The sequence below is a fragment of the Dendrobates tinctorius genome, unplaced genomic scaffold (genome assembly GCF_039654945.1).
Source record: "Dendrobates tinctorius isolate UK_male_01 unplaced genomic scaffold, ASM3965494v1 ptg000114l, whole genome shotgun sequence".
In the NCBI taxonomy this organism is placed as follows: domain Eukaryota; kingdom Metazoa; phylum Chordata; class Amphibia; order Anura; family Dendrobatidae; genus Dendrobates; species Dendrobates tinctorius.
Window position 1 is genome coordinate 1,850,129 of NW_027361782.1, and position 21,705 is coordinate 1,871,833.

Here is a 21,705-nt window from a genome sequence, read left to right on the forward strand (position 1 = left end):
TTTATTCTTCGGGTCAGTACGGTTACAGCGATATCTCATTTAGGTCGTTTTTTTATGTTTTGTCAGTTTTGTGCAAAGAAAACTTTTATATAAAAAATAATTATTTTTGCATCGCTTTATTCTGTGAGCTATAACTTTTTTAGTTTTTTGCGGATGACGCTGTATGGTGGCTCGTTTTTTGCAAGACAAGCTGATGTTTTCAGTGGTACCATGGATAATTATATGCGTCTTTTTGATCGCGCATTATTGCACTTTTTGTTTGGTGGTATGATAATAAATCATTATTTTTTGCTTCGTCTTTTGTTTTTATTTTTTAAGGGGTTCATTAAAGGGGTTAACTAATGGGACAGTTTTATAGGGCGAGTCGTTACGGACACGGCGATATCAAATATGTGTACTTTTATTGTTTTGTTTTTTTTATTTTCAAAAAAAGAATTTATTGGGGAATATTTTTTTTTTTTACTAATTTATTTAGCGATTTTTTTAAAATTATTTTTACACTTTTTTTTTTAACTTTATTACATTGTCCCAGGTGGGACATCACTGTCCTGTGACAGATCGCTGATCTGTCACATCACAGATCACTGTGACAGATCAGCGATCTGTCACAGGCACTGCTGCAGACTTCCTCATGCCTGCGCTTTGCAGGCAGTGAGGAAGTCAGCTCTCTACAGGTCCCCGAAGGTCCCCGTCGCCATCTTGGATCCGGGGGCCTGTAGGGAAAGAGCCCCCCAGCAGCGCTGCACATTGCGCTGCCGTGGGGGGCTCAGGGAAGCACAGAGGGAGCCCCCTCCCTGCCGATGCTTCCCTTTAACCCCCGGTACACAGCGATCGTGTTTGATTGCGGTGTACATGGGGTTAACGTGTCGGGGGCGGTCCGTGACCGCCCCTGACATATTGTGCCGGGTGTCAGCTGTGATAATCAGCTGACACCCCGCCGCGATCAGCGGCACTCACCACGTGGGCGCCGCTGATCGCTATGACGTACTATCCTGTCCCTGGGAATTAAGTCCCAGGGCACATGGACGGGATAGTACGTCTGATGGCAGTAAGGGGTTAAAGGTATGGTACAATACAATGGTTCAAATATTAGGAAACGTATAAGAAGTCCTAATACTGCAGCTCCTGCTGCGAACTCAATAGTGTCGGCAACAGCCGACGCTGTGTCCTCATTAATGGGGTCAAGCAGACAACAATACCCCCATCTTCTGGTGACAGTGGTCAGTCTCTTGTACCTTCCACTGCCCCTAGTCCATACTCTGTAGTGGCCAAGCAACAGTAAAGGCCACAGCACGCTCTAAGCTCGACGAGACTCCTGTACCACTCTCCTCACAGTGTCAGTCAAGCATATCCAATGCGACTGGCGAAAACAAGGGTCACGATCTGATATGGGCCCCATGTACCTCAGAAGTTGCTTAACAGCAAGGTCAGGGTACAAGGGTCTGTCCTGTATTCGGTCACTTGTATGGGGCATGTGTGTAGTACTCACGGACACGGATTGCCCTGTGTCTCGCTTACTGGAAGTCACCGGCACACACTAATCGTCCCTCTCGCTCTCTGTCCCCGGCTGCTGACAGCGGGAAATGATGGTCACTGGTCTGTGGGACACTGGTACCTTCCGGACGAAGCACTTCTCTCTCTCTCCGGCTGCAGCATGACCGGTTCTGCTCCATCCTGCAGCGGTTCTGCACTGTTCTGCATCCAGCTTCTCTCCTGGAATCAGTCCCGCTGTAAACGTTCGGACCCTGCCACAATCCGGTACCCAGTGGGGGAAGGGGCAGCCGAGTGCGCCACTCACCACGCTCCTGCACACTGCTCTGCTCTGGCGCCAGACTCCCCTGTTTCGCACGCTTTGCCCTCTAATCTGCTGGCTATTGCGTGCCCTTTTCCTCAGTCTCCTCCCACTTCCTTCTGTCAACAGGAAGGTGTCTTCCCCCCGGGCTTCCCTCAGGCTGCAGGAGAAGGTCCGCCTCTGTGGGGAAGGTGACTTGACGGACAGACGTGACTGGTAGAAGGAGGGGACGGTTTGTGCACTAGGGACAGAGATTGACAGGTTAGAAAGGTAACAGCAGGGAAAGACAGAAAAGGGAGTGCAGTACTGTGAAATGACCACAAGATGGCAGGGGAGAGTAGTACAGGACTTAACATCATCTTAGGGCTTAGGAATCTGCTTAGTCATGGGGGGCGGGGAGATAGGAGCCCGGGTGGGAAATTCCCCTGTGAGAGAGGGGAAAAATGGAAGAAGGCGGGGCTCCAGGAGAGTTTAGTCCCGGGAGGAGCTCAGAAGAAGACGGAGAAAGTGAGAAGAGCTCGGCCAGGGGGACGGACAAAGGAGAGACAGTCAGGGGGGTGGCCCTGACCCGATGGACTGCAGGACAGGCAAGGAGAAGAGGCAGCCAGGGGGGAGACCCTGACTTAATGGACCGCAGAACAGACGAGGCCCCGGGGGTATCGATTGGAAGATGACCTCGGGCAGGTGAAGCGCTGGGGGTAGATTGGTCTAGGACAGCCCCCAGTGAAAGATCTGCGAGATGCGTTACTGTGACTGGAGCTGAAGAATAGGTACCCTGGCCTGGCGATACAGTGGTGTAAAGAAGCTGCGGTGCGTGTTGGGTGGTCGTCAGGAGGACGACAAATAAATCCGGAACTGTTACAAGTGGAAGCTGTCTCCGTCTCGTCTTTGCCTCGTCTGGTAAGCAGTGGTCCACCCCCCTAGCCCGGCCCGGCTACCACAACTCCTCAAGGCTGTCCCCCAGGATGCAGCCTCTTCAGTTCCGGACCCGGCATGCAGGTACCTACGGTCCAGTCCATCCCCTTACACAGGAGCTGAGGAACAAATGGAGGAGGAAGAGGTGATGCGCAAGCAACTGTCAGAAGAAAAAGAGGATAATAATCCCCTCTCTTTTGTCCATGGTTGGCTGGAGGGGATGGAGAAAGCAAGCTTGAATTTTACACTGCCACTAACACACCATGCACTTGGACCTTATGAAAGCGCAGAACACTTGCGCGCCTTCTTGCTGCACTATCTGCAACATGATTGATGGCCATATTGTTAGGATTAGAAATAATGCTGATTACTGGATTGTCACTCTATTAGATTCACCATACAAGAGTAAATTTGCCAGCTGCCTCACCCCTCGAAAGAGACGGGATCATGCTGGAGTATTGAAACACGTTTGTAGATAATCTTAAGAGTGGTTTTTCCCGAGACAGCAGTGAGGCACACAGTGTAAATCACAGCTCTAGACTTCCAACTCCGAGAACGTCGAGTTATCAAAGCAAAAACATTAGCTGCAACGCAAGTGGCAGAGGCAGCATGGTGGTTCAGTGATTAACACTGCAGTCTTGCAGCACTGGTATCCTGGGTTTAAACCCTACCAAGGACATCTGCAATGAGTTTGTATGTTCTCCTCATGTTTGTGTGGGTTTCTCCCACATTCCAAAGACAAACTGATAAGCAATTTAGATTGTGAGCTCCAATGGCGACATTGCAGAAAATTTGTGTGAAGTGCTGTATAATTAATGGCGCTATAAAAGTGAGTAAAAAATATAAGCATCACACTACAAATCTGACATGCTGTAAACGACTGGAGAAGATGGTGCAGTAGTTTCTCAAGCTCAATATCAATGCCATCAGGGAGGGTTTGGACCCTTTGCATTTTGGTCTTCAAAAATGGAAGAGTGGCCTGAGCTCGCCTGTCACACCTTGGAGGTTTCATCATGCCAAGCAGTCAGCGTTCTCTCAGAACGTGCCTTCAGTGCTGATGGTGGTATCCTGATGGATAAGCGCATCCGGCTGTCCCCTGAAAGTGTAGACCGCCTAACTTTCATCAAGATGAACAAGTTATGGCTCTCCAATGACTTTTGCACCCCAATCGCAGACTGGGCAGATTAAGTGATGGTGTCATTTTTAGAGTGCTGCATTAATCTTGCATTTTTGCAGTCTGAGACATCTTTGCAGTGGCATCTGTGCCTGCTGTTGCTACTGCTTCTGATGTTACTAACAATTTTATGAAATGTGGAGACTCCAAGTTGGGTCTCCATCTGGTTGGATGCCTTTGGTGGAAGGGAACTCAGAGCACCATTATTCTATTTCTACTCTGTGGAAATTGGTAATGTCTGTAAAGCGCTGTGGAATTAATAGCGCTATATACTGTACTGTATATTTCGGACTATAAGACACACTGTACCATAAGACGCACCTAGGTTTTAGAGGAGGAAATTAGGAAAAAAAATTGAAACAAAAAAATGTGGTCAATTCTGTACTTATTATCCCCTAACCTGGTATATATGGTCTGCTTATCTCCATTCTGATACACATGGCTCCCTCATCCTTATACTGGTGTGCATGGATCCCTCATCCCTTTCCTGGCAGGAATGATCCTGGTATGCATGGCCCCATCCCTATCCTGGTATGCAGGGCCCCCATCTTGTCCAAGTATGCATGGCCCCATCCCTATCCTGGTATGCAGGGCCCCATCTCATCCTAGTATGCATGGCCCCCATCTTTATCCTGGTATCCAGGGCCACCATCTCGTCCTACTATGCATGGCCCGCATCCTTATCCTGGTATGCAGGGCCCCCATCTCATCCTAGTACGCAAGGCCCCATCCCTATTCTGGTATGATTGGCCCCCATTCCGGTTCTGGTATGTATGGTCCCAGGGAGCTGGTAACCAAGGTACATATCGAGTTTCTAAGTGATGCACGCCCCTTAGAAACTCGATGTGTACCTTAGTTACCAGCTCCCTGCATCAGCGCGCTGGTAACTAAAGTACACAGCGACGCCGCACGCTCGGCGTCGCTGGTGCTGATCAATGGTGAAGCTGTCTGTTAGACAGCTCACCGGCAATCATGTAGCGACTCACCAGCGATCCTGACAAGTTGATATCGTTGTCGGGATTGCTGGCGAGTCGCTATGTGTGGCGGGGCCCTAAGGATGAGGCCATGCTTACCAGGATCAGGGTTGGAGGCCAATCATACCAAGACACTATTAGTTAGAAAGGAATATTTATTGCCCTCCATGCCCAGCTTGCTCCAGCCTCCTGTGACCCACTGCTCCTTCAATGCCACTCCCCCACCTCCCCACCACAATCAGAGCCGATACATCAGAATTATAAGACACCCCCCCATTTTCCTCCACATTTTTGGACGAAAAAAGTGCATCTTATAGTCCAAAAAATACAGTAAGTGAGTAAAATAAATAAATAAAATAAATTTATGCCACTTTTCCTGATGTCTGCCCCTAATTTTTGGACATGTTTGGACTCCAAGTTGGGTCTCCTTCATATGTCTTGCCTAAACTTAGCAGATCTCTCAGACCAACAGTCCTACACCTGTCACTCATCCACCTGTTACTGATCGATGTTTAAGTTAGAAATGCTGCTCCAAGCCCTGTCCCAGACCCTGTCCCATGGTAAATTGTGACCACACATTTAGCACAAATAATTTATATTTTTAGGTGGACTCCTGCGTAGCCAAAAATATTACCATCTCAAAATATTTTTCTGCGGAAATGTGGCATGCTTTCCGGAGCATGTTAATAGAGCAAACAATTTAGATTCTCAAATGTGGACTCCTGGCTCAAGCACAATATTAGCAGAACAAAAGAGTTATATGCTGAAATGTGCTCTGGTGTCTCTGGACCACACAATGAGCAATAACAATTGATCTGCTCGAAGATCAATTTCACAGCTACACAGGATCCTATGTATCTGAACTTGCTGACTGACAATCAAATGCCTACCTATCTGACTATACAGTCATATGTTAAAGTTTGGGCACCCCTATTAATGTTAACCTTTTTTCTTTATAACAATTTTGGTTTTTGCAACAGCTATTTCAGTTTCATATATCTAATAACTGATGGATATATTTCTGGATTCAAATGAGGTTTATTGTACTAACAGAAAATGTGCAATCTGCATTTAAACAAAATTTGACCGGTGCAAAAGTATGGGCACCTCAACATAAAAGTGACATTAATATTTTGTAGATCCTCCTCTAGTCGCTTCCTGTAGCTATTAATGAGTTCCTGGATCCTGGATGAAGGTATTTGTGACCATTCCTGTTTACAAAACAATTCCAGTTCAGTTAAGTTTGATGGTCGCCGAGCATGGACAGCCCGCTTCAAATCATCCCACAGATGTTCAATGATATTCAGGTCTGGGGACTGGGATGGCCATTCCAGAACATTGTAATTGTTCCTCTGCATGAATGCCTGAGTAGATTTGGAGCGGTGTTTTGGATCATTGTCTTGCTGAAATATCCATCCAATGCGTAACTTCAACTTCGTCACTGATTCTTGCACATTATTGTCAAGAATCTGCTGATACTGAGTTGAATCCATGCGACCCTCAACTTTAACAAGATTCCCGGTGCCGGCATTGGCCACACCGCCCTAAAGCATGATGGAACCTCCACCAAATTTTACTGTGGGTAGCAAGTGTTTTTCTTGGAATGCTGTGTTTTTTAGCCTCCATGCATAACGCCTTTTTGTATGACCAAACAACTCAATCTTTGTTTCATCAGTCCACAGGACCTTCTTGCAAAATGTAACTGGCTTGTCCAAATGTGCTTTTGCATACCTCAGGCAACTCTGTTTGTGGCGTGCTTGCAGAGGATCTGTCTGCAGCGTCAGCTTAACATCTTCATTGCCAAACACCACAGGTGGCGTCACGAATCATTCCCTCATAAACTTTAATCATCACCCACAAGCTTGACATTCCCCTTTTACAATGGATGCCCAGGGCCACGGACCGGGTCACAGATACTGTACCTTGACACCTCCCATTGAAACCAACGGGCCCGGCTCCGAGTACCCCATGGCCCTGGCTTGGGGGTGTTCCATTAGTAAAAAGGCTTGGGTGTCCGAACAGAAATCCAAATGTGCTACCTTCATGCCGAATTTGAGACTGGCGAAACGTTTTCCGAACAAGTTTGCTCATCTCTAATTATAATCCAATTTCCAATGTTTAAAACGTCTTTAGAAGGTAAATTGCTGAAACGATGTTGTAAAATGTTGGTCAGCACAATTCACTGATGTGGAGCTGGACGGATGGCACATTAGTCTGAAGAAGAAAAAGGAATGATATAAAATCCATCCTGAAATCTATGAATATGCAAGTAAGGATATAATGGGAAGATGCTATCGACGCTTCTGCCTGCTCACACTTAGAATAAGGTGGTTAATGGTTTATTGAATATGGGACATAATTTGGTGGCATAAAAAGCACAACAGTGAAGAATTGATGAAAGTGTTAAATAAAGAAGAGATTATCTGACACCGTAGCTCTCCTAACTACACGGAGAACATCAATTCTGCATTTAAAAGGACATTGATCTCCTACAACAGAATCTCTTGATCTCTCATGGAGCAATCATTTCCTCAGACAGGATCTTTTAGCTCCCCAAGACTATGTGCACACAGAGTCTTTTTCTAGTATTTTTGCAAGAGAAACTGAGTAGAATTGTAAGAATGTGCAATATAAGAGACAAGAATCCCCAGCACTGTAAGGCATCTGTGCAGGAAGACAGCCATCTACTGTCTAAAGTCTACTGTATAAATGAGACCCTGTGGAACTAACCAAAAGAGGGAGAGGTTCAGGGAGGAAGAGTTTGAATGGAGCACTTGGTCAGGTGACCTTAATGATGCAGATGCCTGCAGTTGCCCTATACTAAAGGCCAGCATGCCAAAACGGGAGGAAATGTGGCTCCAAGTGAAGGGACTTGCAATGATATGTATCAAGGAAGACGTGGAGGCCGAGAAGACAGGCTGCCTCAGCAGAAGGTCCAAGGTAGTGGGCTGTAGCGCATCTGTAAGCAGAACCCGGGGTGGAGTTACGGAATCCAGATGACGTCAATCAAGCACTGTAGACCTGATCCACGCCAGGCAAGTTCCAGAATCCAGACGGCTGTGGTTAAGACACAAAAATCCAACTAAGTTGCACTTATAGAGATCTGGAGTCCAGACTACACCTGTCAAGCATCGAGTCCCAGCCCTCATCTCGCCGTGTAGAAGAGACATCCATAGTTGATTAAGCACTGAAGATCCGGAAGAAAGCTCCATTTGTTGGTGGACAACTGCAGTGATGAACAGAGGTGCAAGTTAACAGGCATTGGTTTGGGCTAGTGAGACAGATAGGGTGGGGGTCAATTGAAGTGAAGTCGGCCCAGTAAACCTTGTTAGACTTTGTCAGGAGGATTTGTGGGATATTGGGAAGAACTGGAGACCTCCACTAGGGCCTGTGCTAGAAGAAGCAATAATATGGAGCGCCCAACAGGGCTGTGGGAGTACTCAGTACCGAGCCACTTCTTTAAGGGGCAGTGTCACAGCGCGGTGACCCGCTCCGTGGCCCTGGGCATCCAATAAAAGGGGGATATTTACAGGGGAAAAATAAAGAGTTTATAAAGTGTTCGGGATGCCACCTGTGGTATCTGGTCAGAGATGACCAGCGCTGCAGTGAAGAGCCTCTGGAACTGATGGTGTGATGCAGCAGAGTTGGAATAGCTCTCCACAGGCAAAACTTAGTCCCAGGTCTGAAGAAAGATGTAGACGGTTGTGGTGATGTAGTATTTGGCAAGAGATGTAGCAGTGCTGAGAAGGTGTTGCAGAAATAATTCAGGTGCAGTTCCAAAGATTTACTCACAGTTCTTTTGTACATGGATACCCGCTTGGTGCTGCGTCCTCCAGGTCAGGGGTCCAGCAAACTTCCAGGCAGATGGAGAACACCTTTCCAGCACTCCCTTCAATATGTGCCTTTCCTGGCCATCTCACAGTGTTGCCTTTTCGCCCCTTTCTAGACAACACCTCACAGTCAGTGTCCCAGGCCAGCAACCGCTGACCCTGTCAGATAACGTACTCTCTGCATTTCCTTGCTCCTTTTGGCTGCTTTTCCGGCAAAGATAACTGTGGTTAGTGGCTAAGGTAACTAAAGGTGCCATAGCTGTCGGCTTGCTAGCTTAGTCCATTGTCCATTCCACTAGGCTAGGGCCAATTCCCTTTTGCAACCTGATCCCTCCACATGACGTCCATCAGCATGGAACGAGCCCCACGGGCTGTATCGTCACTGCTCCATGCCTCTAGGATCATTTCCCTCTTCAGGGAGCTTCCTTCTGTCTCTTTCCTTCCCAGCAGCTCCTGCTGACAGGGAGCTGCTGCACACACATCCTCTCACTTCCTCCCCTCAGGGAAGACTGTCTTTACTCTAAGGCCGGGGTCACACTAGAGAGGAATACGGACGAGTGAGAGGCGTAAAAAGCACGCATTAGACACGGACAAATGATTCTCTATGGGGTACCTCGCACCAGCCGTATATTTCTCATCCATATTCTACGGTCCTTGCCAATCGCAGCATGCTGCGATTGTCAGCGTACTACGGCCGTAGTACGCCAATGCAAGTCTATGGGTGCACAAAAAATACGGATTACACACGGACCACACGTGTGACCTGCGAGAAATATGCAGGTATTTTGGCTGCTGCCAGGAAATGGCCCAATCCATAATCAGGAAGCTGAGACATGCAAATGAGCTCAAAAAGCGCTCCAGACATCCAGGAAGTACGCCTCCACGGAGTACAGCAGCATCATGGCGTCCACTTATATTAATGTGGAAATGCTTATTGTCCTGGTGCAGGAGCGGCCCGAACTGTGGGACCAACGTGATGCCCATTATGCCAACCGGGCAAGAAAGGAGGAGTCATGGAGGCGCATATGTAGGCAGTAGAGTTGAGCGAAACGGGTCGAACAATTTCAAAAGTCGCCGACTTTTGGCAAAGTCGGGTTTCATGAAACGAAACCCGACCCTAAGATGAGGTCGGCCACGAGGTCAGCGACTTACGCGCCAAAGTCGCGTTTCAAAAGTTTGTTTAGCGCTCTTTTTCAGCCAATCAGGATCCACGGACACTGTGGGCAACGTGATGTCATAGGCAGGGGTCGCCACCATCTTTCAGAAGGGCATGCAAGTGATTGGCTTGCTTTGGTGGGTGTCACAGGGGTTATAAAAGGGTGTGCACGCCGACCGCCATCTTACTTCTGCCGATCTTAGCATAGGGAGAGGTTGCTGATTCTGTAGGGAGAGCATTAGGCAGGGAAGAAGACAAAAAAACTGCTTCTGCTGCTAGCGATTTTGCCTGTGCAACACACCAGTCACTGTGTGTGCAGTGCAAGGGGAGACTATATTGTGGTGGATCAGCGGTGTTGGTTGTTAGGCTGCCTTCTAAGGCTTCCTGACAGCTGCATTGCTGTTTACCCACTGCTCTGCAAACTGCTTTTTTAAAAGCAATCCCAATTTTTTTTTTGTCCTGCTAAGGTACTGAGCGTGCATTTATTCACACCATACAGCGGTGTACGCTCCTCACACAGTACCGTGTAACGGCTGTTATCACAGCCACAGTGAAGCTATCTGTGTGTCACTGTGGAAGGATAAGTGGAGGACTTGTTCCGTTCTTACAGACCTACACTCTAGGGAGATTCCTATTCTGCCCAATTCTACAATTCACTTTTTTCACACCTGTGCCATCGAGCCTGTGACATAGCGCTCTGATATTCAGTGGGCCTCACACAATCCAAAAGTGTCCAGTGTCCACAAGTGTCTGCAGAAACTCAAAATCTCCCTTATCCTGTAGTCACTTTTTTCACACCTGCTGCATCGAGCCTGTGACATAGCGCTCTGATATTCATTGGGCCTCACACAATCCAAAAGTGTCCAGTGTCTGCAGAAATTCAAAATCTCCCTTATCCTGTAGTCACTTTTTTCACACCTGCTGCATCGAGCCTGTGACATAGCGCTCTGATATTCATTGGGCCTCACACAATCCAAAAGTGTCCAGTGTCCACAAGTGTCTGCAGAAATTCAAAATCTCCCTTATCCTGTAGTCACTTTTTTCACACCTGCTGCATCGAGCCTGTGACATAGCGCTCTGATATTCATTGGGCCTCACACAATCCAAAAGTGTCCAGTGTCCACAAGTGTCTGCAGAAATTCAAAATCTCCCTTATCCTGTAGTCACTTTTTTCACACCTGCTGCATCGAGCCTGTGACATAGCGCTCTGATATTCATTGGGCCTCACACAATCCAAAAGTGTCCAGTGTCCACAAGTGTCTGCAGAAATTCAAAATCTCCCTTATCCTGTAGTCACTTTTTTCACAACTGTGCCATCGAGCCTGTGAAATAGCGCTGTGATATTCAGTGGGCCTCACACAATCCAAGTGTCCACAAGTGTCTGCAGAAATTTAAAATCTCCCTTATCCTGTAGTCACTTTTTTCACACCTGTGCCATCGAGCCTGTGACATAGCGCTGTGATATTCAGTGAGCCTCACACAATCCAAGTGTCCAGTGTCCACAAGTGTCTGCAGAAATTCAAAATCTCCCAGAAATTCAAAATCTCCCTTATCCTGTAGTCACTTTTTTCACACCTGTGCCATCGAGCCTGTGACATAGCGCTGTGATATTCAGTGGGCCTCACACAATCCAAGTGTCCAGTGTCCACAAGTGTCTGCAGAAATTTAAAATCTCCCTTATCCTGTAGTCACTTTTTTCACACCTGTGCCATCGAGCCTGTGACATAGCGCTGTGATATTCAGTGGGCCTCACACAATCCAAGTGTCCAGTGTCCACAAGTGTCTGCAGAAATTCAAAATCTCCCAGAAATTCAAAATCTCCCTTATCCTGTAGTCACTTTTTTCACACCTGTGCCATCGAGCCTGTGACATAGCGCTGTGATATTCAGTGGGCCTCACACAATCCAAGTGTCCAGTGTCCACAAGTGTCTGCAGAAATTCAAAATCTCCCAGAAATTCAAAATCTCCCTTATCCTGTAGTCACTTTTTTCACACCTGTGCCATCGAGCCTGTGACATAGCACTGTGATATTCAGTGGGCCTCACACAATCCAAGTGTCCAGTGTCCACAAGTGTCTGCAGAAATTCAAAATCTCCCTTATCCTGTAGTCACTTTTTTCACACCTGTGCCATCGAGCCTGTGACATAGCACTGTGATATTCAGTGGGCCTCACACAATCCAAGTGTCCAGTGTCCACAAGTGTCTGCAGAAAATCTAAATCTCCCCTGTCCTATAGACACCTTGTACCTTGTTTTACATTACTATATAGTTTGTAGGATTTTGTCTACATTTCTACCAAAAATGAGGAAGGCTGGTGGAAGAGGCCGTGGAATTGGGCGGGGGTTGGCAGCTGGTAATGATGGTGTTGGTGGTGGATCTGATGGTAGTGGCAAAAGCAAAATAGGACCGAATGCAGGAGGTGTTGAGCCTGCGTCATCGTCTGGCTCCATAAGGCTTCGAAGGCTTAGTTTTCTAGGAGTTGGCAAACCGCTTTTAACGCCAGAGCATCAGGAAAAAGTTTTGTCTTACATTGCTGACTCAGCCTCCAGCTCTATCGCCTCCTCTTCTGAAGTTGTAAAAAGTAAAAGCACTGAGTCGTCATTGGAGGCTCATGTTCATGAACCACACCTTTCCTTGTGTCCTTCACCACAACCAAGATTGAAGGATGACGCAGGCCATACTACTGATTACTCCATGGAGCTGTTTTCACATACCATGCCTGGATTATCAAGTGAAATGGTGAATTACCCAGGCCAAGATGAATCTGACATGGAGTGCACTGATGCACAGCCGCTGATAGATGATTCTGCTGGTACATTCACTCAGAGCACTACATTGTCCTCGCAGTGTACAGAGCCAGATTCTGACCCTGATGAGACTCAGGTGCCCCTTCCCGCACACTATACCACCATACACGGTGACACAGAGGAAGGTGCACATGACATTGAAGAGGAGGTGATGGATGACCCAGTTGTTGACCCAGATTGGCATCCATTGGGGGAAGAGGGTGCTGCTTCCAATAGCTCAGATGAGGAGCATCCACAGTAGACATCAACATCGCAACAGCTGTTATCTGGCAGGCCCGGAGCACTCCAAAGACAGGTTCCAAAAATCAAAAGAGTTGCTGGACAACTTGTCCAGAGGGTCAAAACATCACAGCGTGCTAGGCCGCAAAATGTCTGCCAAAGTAGGAAGAGTGCAGTGTGGCACTTTTTTGAACAAAATCCTCATGATCAGGCCAAGGTTATCTGTAAGAAGTGCGCAAAGACCTTTAGCCGAGGGAAAAATCTGAAAAATTTGAATACCAGTTGCATGCTTAGACATTTAACCAGCATGCACTTGCAAGCATGGACACAACACAAAACCTCAAGTGCCACATGTGCAACTGATCACAAAGAAGGTAGTCAGCAACGCTACATTGTTTCCCCCACTGTAAGCCCACTGGTTAGCACAGCAGCAAATGTTGATGTGTCGTTGCAAGGCCACAGCAGTCAGGGAATCCCACTGTTATATCAATGAAATACTGAATCTAGGCCATCAGAAAGAACACCAACTCCATCACCATCATCAAACCTCTCTCAGTCCACCCTGTCCACCGCTACTTCCACCATATGCAGCTCTCAAGTCCAGCTCACCCTCCCAGACACTATGAGTAGGTCAAGAAAGTACTCAGTCTCTCATCCGCGTACACTGGGTTTGAACGCCCACATTGCCAAACTAATCTCGTTTGAGATGATGCCCTATCGGTTGGTGGAAAGCGCAGCTTTCCGCGAACTCATGGCCTATGCAGTACCACGCTATGACCTACCCAGTCGCCACTTCTTCTCTCGCAAAGCCATCCCAGCCCTCCACCATCATGTGAAAGACCACATTGTCCATGCACTCAAGCAGTCAGTGAGCGGAAAGGTGCACCTCACAACTGATGCATGGTCCAGTCGGCATGGCCAGGGCCGTTACGTGTCCATCACTGCGCACTGGGTTAATGTGGTGGATGCAGGGTCCACAGGGGACAGCGGTGGTGGGACAGTGCTGCCTAGCCCATGGTATAGGAAACAGTTGGCTGTAGGCATTCCACCCTCCTCCTCCTCCAGAAGCGAAAGCTCGTCCACAGAGCGCAGTCGTACGAGCACTCCATCTGCAGCTGCCACTGTTGCACACGAGGTGTCCCCCTGTCAAGCAGCTAGTGGAAAGCGTCAGCAGGCTGTGATGCAGATGATGTGTTTGGGCGACATACACACCGCCGAGGTGCTGGCCGAGTACTTGAAGCGACAAACTGAGTCATGGCTGGGCAGTGTACATCTTGAGGCAGGCAAGGTAGTTAGTGATAACGGCCGTAATTTTGTGGCAGCCATAGCCCTTTCAAAACTCAGCCACATACCTTGCTTGGCTCACACCTTGAACCTGGTGGTGCAGTGCTTCCTCAAAAATATCCGGAGTTAACAGCCCTGCTCCATAAGGTGCGAAGACTGTGCGCGCACATCCGCCGGTCGCCTGTACACTCCGTTCATATGCAGAAGCTGCAGCGATTGCTCCACCTTCCCAACCACCGCCTCATTATCGACATTGCAACAAGGTGGAACTCCACCCTGCACATGGTGGAGCGGCTGTGCGAGCAGAGGCAGGCCATAATGCATTTGTGGGAGGATACACGGCCAGGCACTTTGAGAGCAGACATGGAGTTGACAGGTGTGCAGTGGTCGAAGCTGAAAGACCTCTGCAAAGTCCTTCAGTGTTTTGAGGAATGCACACGGCTGGTAAGAGCAGACGACGCCATCCTAAGCATGAGCATCCCACTTATGCGTCTGCTCATGCAAACTTTGACGCACCTTAAGGAGCAGGCGTCTGCAGCCAATGTTGATGAGGAGGAAGAGGTGGAGGGAATCCTTGAGGACATTCAGCCATTGTCTGCTCAGGGACCTCTCCTGGACGAGTTGGAGGAAGAAGAGGAGGAGGAGGATGATGATGGGGATGATTACTTAGGGGAGGAGGATACATCTCGTGGGGCAAGTGAAAATGTTGGCGTGGCAAGGTCTGGTACAGGGTTTGTGCGTGACTGGAGGGATGTGGATTTGCCAGAAAGTGCTCCTCCAACCAGCACTCGCAGTGCATCATTGACACCGGGAACATTGGCCCACATGTCAGATTATGCCTTGCGGATCCTAAAAAGGGACCCCCGCATTGCCAAAATGATGAACGATGACGACTACTGGTTGGCCAGCATCCTGGATCCACGCTATAAAGGCAAATTGCAAAACATCATGCCACAGGAGAACCTTGACCTAATATTGGCTAATAAACAAGCAACTCTGGTAAATCGGTTGCTTGAGGCATTCCCAGCACACAGCAGCGGTGATGGTTCTCACACGAGCCGTACGGGCCGGGGGCAGCTTGGCAGAGTTGTTCATGGTGCACACAGCAGAAGTGGCGTTGGAGACAGGGGTTTCATGACAATGTTGTGGACTGATTTTTCAAGTACCGCTCACACAACTGGTAATACAGCATCGATGGAAAGTGACAGGAGACAGCAGTTGTCAACTATGGTTACAAACTACTTTTCCTCCCATATCGATGTTCTCCCACACAGGTCATTCCCCTTTGACTATTGGGCTGCTAAACTGGACACCTGGCCTGAATTGGCACAATATGCCTTACAGGAGCTCGCTTGCCCAGCTGCAAGTGTGCTATCGGAAAGAGTCTTCAGTGCAGCTGGATCAATCCTGACAGAAAAAAGGACCCGTCTGTCAACCCAAAATGTGGATGATCTAACCTTCATTAAAATGAACCATGCATGGGTTTCCAAGGATTTTGTCCCACCTTCCCCTGATGACACATAGGGTGACAGAAAAATGGCTTGCTTTGGTCCACCTCTTCCTGGGACTTCACCTATTTCGCCTTTTGCATCAGCTGAATGTCCAACATCAACATATGCCACTTTCTAAAACTCCCTAACTGTGCTGCCTCCCCTCCCCATGGCCGGGGTCACCACCTAGCGCACGACACCGTGCGAGTTCCGTTGCCCTGGACAGGTGGGTAGGCCGACTCTTGGGCGCGGGCACTGGCACAGGGTCCCTCATAGTGCAATCAAGTGTCTCTGACGGTGGTGGTGCACACCTGCCGTCAGACACACCGCCGTACTATGAGGGGCCCAGTGCCAGTACCGACGCCCACGAGTGGGCCCCCCTTGCTTGGGCAGGGCCCCAGCATTTGCAATCTATACCTCTCCCTGCTCCTCCGCTGTGTAGTCTGGGCCATCAAATCCATACTGTGCCTGACACCGTCTGAGCCTGCCTCCTGATGTATAGACATATCTTTTGAATGTGTACGCTATCCATACATGTTATCCGGGGATACGGTACCCTTTCTCACCTTTGTGCAATCACTTGCAAGCCATACTGTGCCTGACACCGTCTGAGCCTGCCTCCTGATGTATAGACATATCTTTTGAATGTGTACGCTATCCATACATGTTATCCGGGGATACGGTACCCTTTCTCACCTTTGTGCAATCACTTGCAAGCCATACTGGGCCTTACACCGTCTGAGCCTGCCTCCTGATGTATAGACATATCTTTTGAATGTGTACGCTATCCATACATGTTATCCGGGGATACGGTACCCTTTCTCACCTTTGTGCAATCACTTGCAAGCCATACTGGGCCTGACACCGTCTGAGCCTGCCTCCTGATGTATAGACATATCTTTTGAATGTGTACACTATCCATACATGTTATCCGGGGATACGGTACCCTTTCTCACCTTTGTGCAATCACTTGCAAGCCATACTGGGCCTTACACCGTCTGAGCCTGCCTCCTGATGTATAGACATATCTTTTGAATGTGTACGCTATCCATACATGTTATCCGGGGATACGGTACCCTTTCTCACCTTTGTGCAATCACTTGCAAGCCATACTGGGCCTTACACCGTCTGAGCCTGCCTCCTGATGTATAGACATATCTTTTGAATGTGTACGCTATCCATACATGTTATCCGGGGATACGGTACCCTTTCTCACCTTTGTGCAATCACTTGCAAGCCATACTGGGCCTTACACCGTCTGAGCCTGCCTCCTGATGTATAGACATATCTTTTGAATGTGTACGCTATCCATACATGTTATCCGGGGATACGGTACCCTTTCTCACCTTTGTGCAATCACTTGCAAGCCATACTGGGCCTGACACCGTCTGAGCCTGCCTCCTGATGTATAGACATATCTTTTGAATGTGTACGCTATCCATACATGTTATCCGGGGATACGGTACTTTTTCTCACCTTTGTGCAATCACTTGCAAGCCATACTGGGCCTTACACCGTCTGAGCCTGCCTCCTGATGTATAGACATATCTTTTGAATGTGTATGCTATCCATTCATGTTATCCGGGGATACGGTACCCTTTCTCACCTTTGTGCAATCACGTGCAAGCCATACTGGGCCTAACACCGTCTGAGCCTGCCTCCTGATGTATAGACATATCTTTTGAATGTGTACGCTATCCATACATGTTATCCGGGGATACGGTACCCTTTCTCACCTTTGTGCAATCACGTGCAAGCCATACTGGGCCTAACACCGTCTGAGCCTGCCTCCTGATGTATAGACATATCTTTTGAATGTGTACACTATCCATACATGTTATCCGGGGATACGGTACCCTTTCTCACCTTTGTGCAATCACGTGTAACCCATACTGGGCGTGAGAACGGCTGGCGAGCTGTTAAGCAAGCTACAGCACCTGTGGTTTGCACACGTAAGTTTTTCATTTTTTTCAGGAATGACGGTTAGGCCTAATTCCGGAACTGCGGTTGACCTGCACTTACTGGGAAATCATTGTTCGCGGGTAATAATTGTAATCAGTGATCCCCATCACTAACGTTGTTCAGCGGGTTATCTGCACCTGTAAGCGACAAACGCTGGCCTTTTCAGTGTAGCGCACATGCAGCCACGGACATGTAAGGGCATGACACACCAGTTATTGGCCAATCTCATGTGCCAGAGCCTCACGTGTCCCCCTAGTAAGCCGGACTCGGACCGCGGGGCATGACGGAGTCTCGTTCGTTAACGGAATTAAGCTTGCAATGTGTGCATCTGTTCTGTAGCTGGCATGGTTGAGGTTGCCCGTGTTGAGTCAAATTACGCCATAGGCTCCACTCCTGGTGGTGCCCTTCTGGACATTCCTTTAAGGTTCAGCTTTGCAACCATACTGCCCACGTAAAACAAACACTTTGCCTTCATGAACGCTGTTTGGAGGGTCATGACTTGTGGGAATAACGCCGCCCAATCAGTTAACCTGCTAGAGAGATCCTTCGTTGCTCCCAAGCATGACATCACACTCCCTAGGAGGAAGGTAATACCACTGTGGCGACCGTACTCCTGGGGGCGACACAAGTGCACTGATGCCCAGCCACTGCTCGATGAATCTGCTGGTACATTGACCCAGACCACTACATTCCCCTCGCACGCTACCCGGCCTGAATCTGACCCTGATGAAACTCAGGTTACCCTTCCCATATACAGTTCCATCTTACACGGTGACAAAGAGGAAGCTGCAGATGAAAGTGCAGGTTCGGCCCACCCGCCATCAGACACACCACCGTACTATCAGGGGCCCTGTGCCAGTGCCGTCGCCAACGAGTGGGCCCCCCCTGCTTGCTCAGGATCACAGCACTTGCAAGGTTGAAATACTGTGCAGTGAGATGGAAGATGGGGACGACGAGGAGTCCAGACTAGTACAGGGATTCCCTAGCGAGGAGACTTATTTGATTGTTTTCAATGTTGGAACAGCAATTTTTGGGGAGCACTATACTCTGGAGAATGATAGATGGGGCCCACCATACACTGGAACATTCCAAAGGTGGACATCAGACACTGGAGCAGCATTTACAGGGCCCATTATATACTAGAGCATTAGAAATGGGGCCCATTATGTTTGGAGCATTATTTGGGCCCATAAGACAGTGGAGCTTCATCCATGGGGACCAACATATACTGTAGCATTATGTGGAGCTCATCATATACTGTTTCAAACATTATATGGGACCAATGATTCTGTATGGAGAAATAGATGGGCCTCGTCATGAGATGTAAAAAGTGAAGTATTTTTCATTGTACTATACCGCTATTTCTCTGCCGTATTGGAGCATGATGAGTTGTGGTATGTGTTAAAGGGGCGCTCTTTCGCCCAGGGCACATGAAAACCTGGAGCCAGCCCTACCCCCCCACAACTTTAGCCAAATAACCATTTTTCAGTGCGTAACTTGTATTATGAAGTTAATTAAGGTTGACCAGCTTAAGTAAGAAGAATTGATGCTTTTGGCATTCAAATGAGCACTGTAGGTGTGTTTCCTGTCCTCCTCTCACTGCCGACTTTTATTCCCCATTGATTTACATTGGGTTTCGTGTTTCGGGACGACCCCGACTTTTCCCTATAATCGGCCGATCTTGCTCGACCCGACTTTTGGAAAAGTCGGGTTTCACGAAACGAAACTCGACCATAAAAAGCCAAAAGTCGCTCAACTCTAGTAGGCAGATGTTCCATGATTTTGGTGATCGGCCACATGAGGAGCAGCAGAAAATTAGTAAGTACAAGCCAAAAAATGATTAAAATTAACGCAGAACAAAAAATGAATATAGATTCAGCACCCCCCTTCCTGTGCTTGAACTTTTTTCCTCATGAGGCCGTTAGATTTTGATGTGACACGTGGTTTGACACTGCCATAATTTGGGCCAGGCGACAAGCTCCTCATCCTCCTAGCCAAACAAGTTATTTTAAGTGTAGATAATGTGACCCTGTGTATTTGGCCTGTATGCCCAAATTACATATGCCACCATGGGTAGAAAGCACACCCCAGAAGGCCCCATGCCTAGACTACTGGTAGCAAATCTGACCAATCAAATATGTGAATTTGACAATATTTCCTGTCACATTGCAGTGGAAGATGTCATGAGACGCTGGCGAAGCATCCGGGACCAATACCGCCGGGAACGTCAGCAGCGGTCCAGGAGTGGGAATACGGGCTATGTGAAAAGAAAGTATATCTACTATGACCGCCTCTCCTTCCTCGCCCCAATTCTGGATCTCAGACCGTAAGTAGATACCTCACACCACATTACACAGATACTTTACAGGGCCAAAAATATGTATTTAGTTTTGGCTCTGTTCTATTTCATAACAGAACTCAGTCCAACCTTACGGACAGAGGAACTGGCTCGGAAACAGACCCCATCATCGATCCTGGGTCTGCAGGGGAAGAGGTGGCTGGCCCATCTTCTCCCCCTACTAGGAGCAGGGGTGAAGATTCGAGTCAGGATGTGCCATTGCCTGCGCCCCAAAGCCCACCACCAGGACCATCTGGTGCTGCTACAGCATCAGCAAGAGCAGAGGAGCAGGGCAACATCAACAGCAGCCCAACTGACCACATCCGGGGCTCCCCACAGCCTGCTGCCACATCCCAGCGAGGAAGAAGCCGAAGGCGGCAAATACCTGCCACTGATACCTGCACTAATGTGGACACTGGGGTCCTAAATTATTTAGCCAGAGTAAATAGTGATGATGGGGAGGAGGCATACTCACGCAGCCTGGCCAATTATCTCCGTGCCCTTTCCCGTGAGGTCAGGCTCCGTACTAGAGGATGTTTTCAGATCCTGCTTGATGCGTGCACATACCCCAATACGCCCTACAAATTGTTTGAATATATTGAGAGGTGGCAGCTTTCCTCAAAAAATCTCATGCGCCTTAGGCACCCCCCACAAATGCATGCTCAAGCAGGATCTGAGGATCCTCAAATACGTGGGCCTACACCTCACCCCCCTTCCTCAATACAGCAGCCACAAATGTCTGCCTCTAGCCAACCCCACCAATATGGCCACTTGTTACCACCCAGTGTTGGAGGCTTGTCCCAACCTGGTTGGGGACGATATGGCTATGTTGGGGGGTATGAGACACGTGCCTACCACAGCCAACAAGATGCCCCTCCCCATTATTACTCTGGCCAGTACCCCCAACATTCACAGGAGGCAGGACACTTCCAACATCATGGGCATCAGTATGGCCCCACACAGGGCGACATTGGGCACAGTAGCCAGCAGCAACCACAGGCTGCTCTTCCGCGTTCTCCTTCCCCAACGTATGAGAATTTATAATTCTCTTTACACAATCAGTCTGATGCCAGGAGATGTCCATTGCGGTTTGACTGATGCTACAAATACCAATCAAAAGGAAAAAACAGGTGGTCTTCATCACCAAATTTTGTTAAAAATGTGAAAAGTCACATATTTGCAGAATGTTTTCTAATCACATTAATAATCCACCATGACAGGCAAGGCTACCTTACGCCTTTCAGACAGATATTACATGTGTGTAGAACACAGAATATTTAACCATGCTATACTGGTCAAGTAAAAGGATGAAAATACACTACTCACTTGTTTTAAGACATAGAGAGAGCGTGATGTTATTAAGGCTGGTCGCCTTGATTTGTTACTATACCTAGCTGGCTAAAAAGGTGACTACTTCAATAAGGCCAGCACGCCTTTTCTAGGCATTAGCAAGTGAGTAGTGTATTGTCATCCTTTCATTTTACAGTATAGTGCAGTGAAATATTCTCTTTTGTACAGACATGTCATATCTGTCTGAAAGGCGTAAGGTAGCCTTGCCTGTCATGGTGGAATATTAATACGATTGGAAAATATTCTGATGAAATGTGATGTTATCTGTTAGCAATAATTTTGGGGCTGTAGACTACCTCTTTTTTCCCTTGTAGGGAATTTTTCTCATGTAGCAATGTTGATATAGCATTTTTTTTTTTTTTGGTTGTTTGAAAATGTTACTTTTCAAAAAAGTTTTATTAAGGAAAAAGGGCA

The 21,705-nt window shown here is 48.0% G+C and overlaps 1 protein-coding gene across 1 annotated transcript in view; it reads left to right on the forward strand.

Annotated features, from left to right (window-relative positions):
• Positions 1-21,137, forward strand: part of LOC141101095 (uncharacterized) — a 159,480-nt gene extending 138,343 nt beyond the window's left edge. Inside the window, exons 2-3 of the mRNA XM_073589927.1 lie at positions 19,776-19,929; positions 20,019-21,137. Of these exons, the coding sequence (XP_073446028.1) occupies positions 19,787-19,929; positions 20,019-20,985 (1,110 nt within the window). The 5' untranslated portion in view covers positions 19,776-19,786 and the 3' untranslated portion in view covers positions 20,986-21,137. The remainder of the gene's footprint in view (positions 1-19,775; positions 19,930-20,018) is intronic.
• Positions 21,138-21,705: the final 568 nt, after the last annotated feature.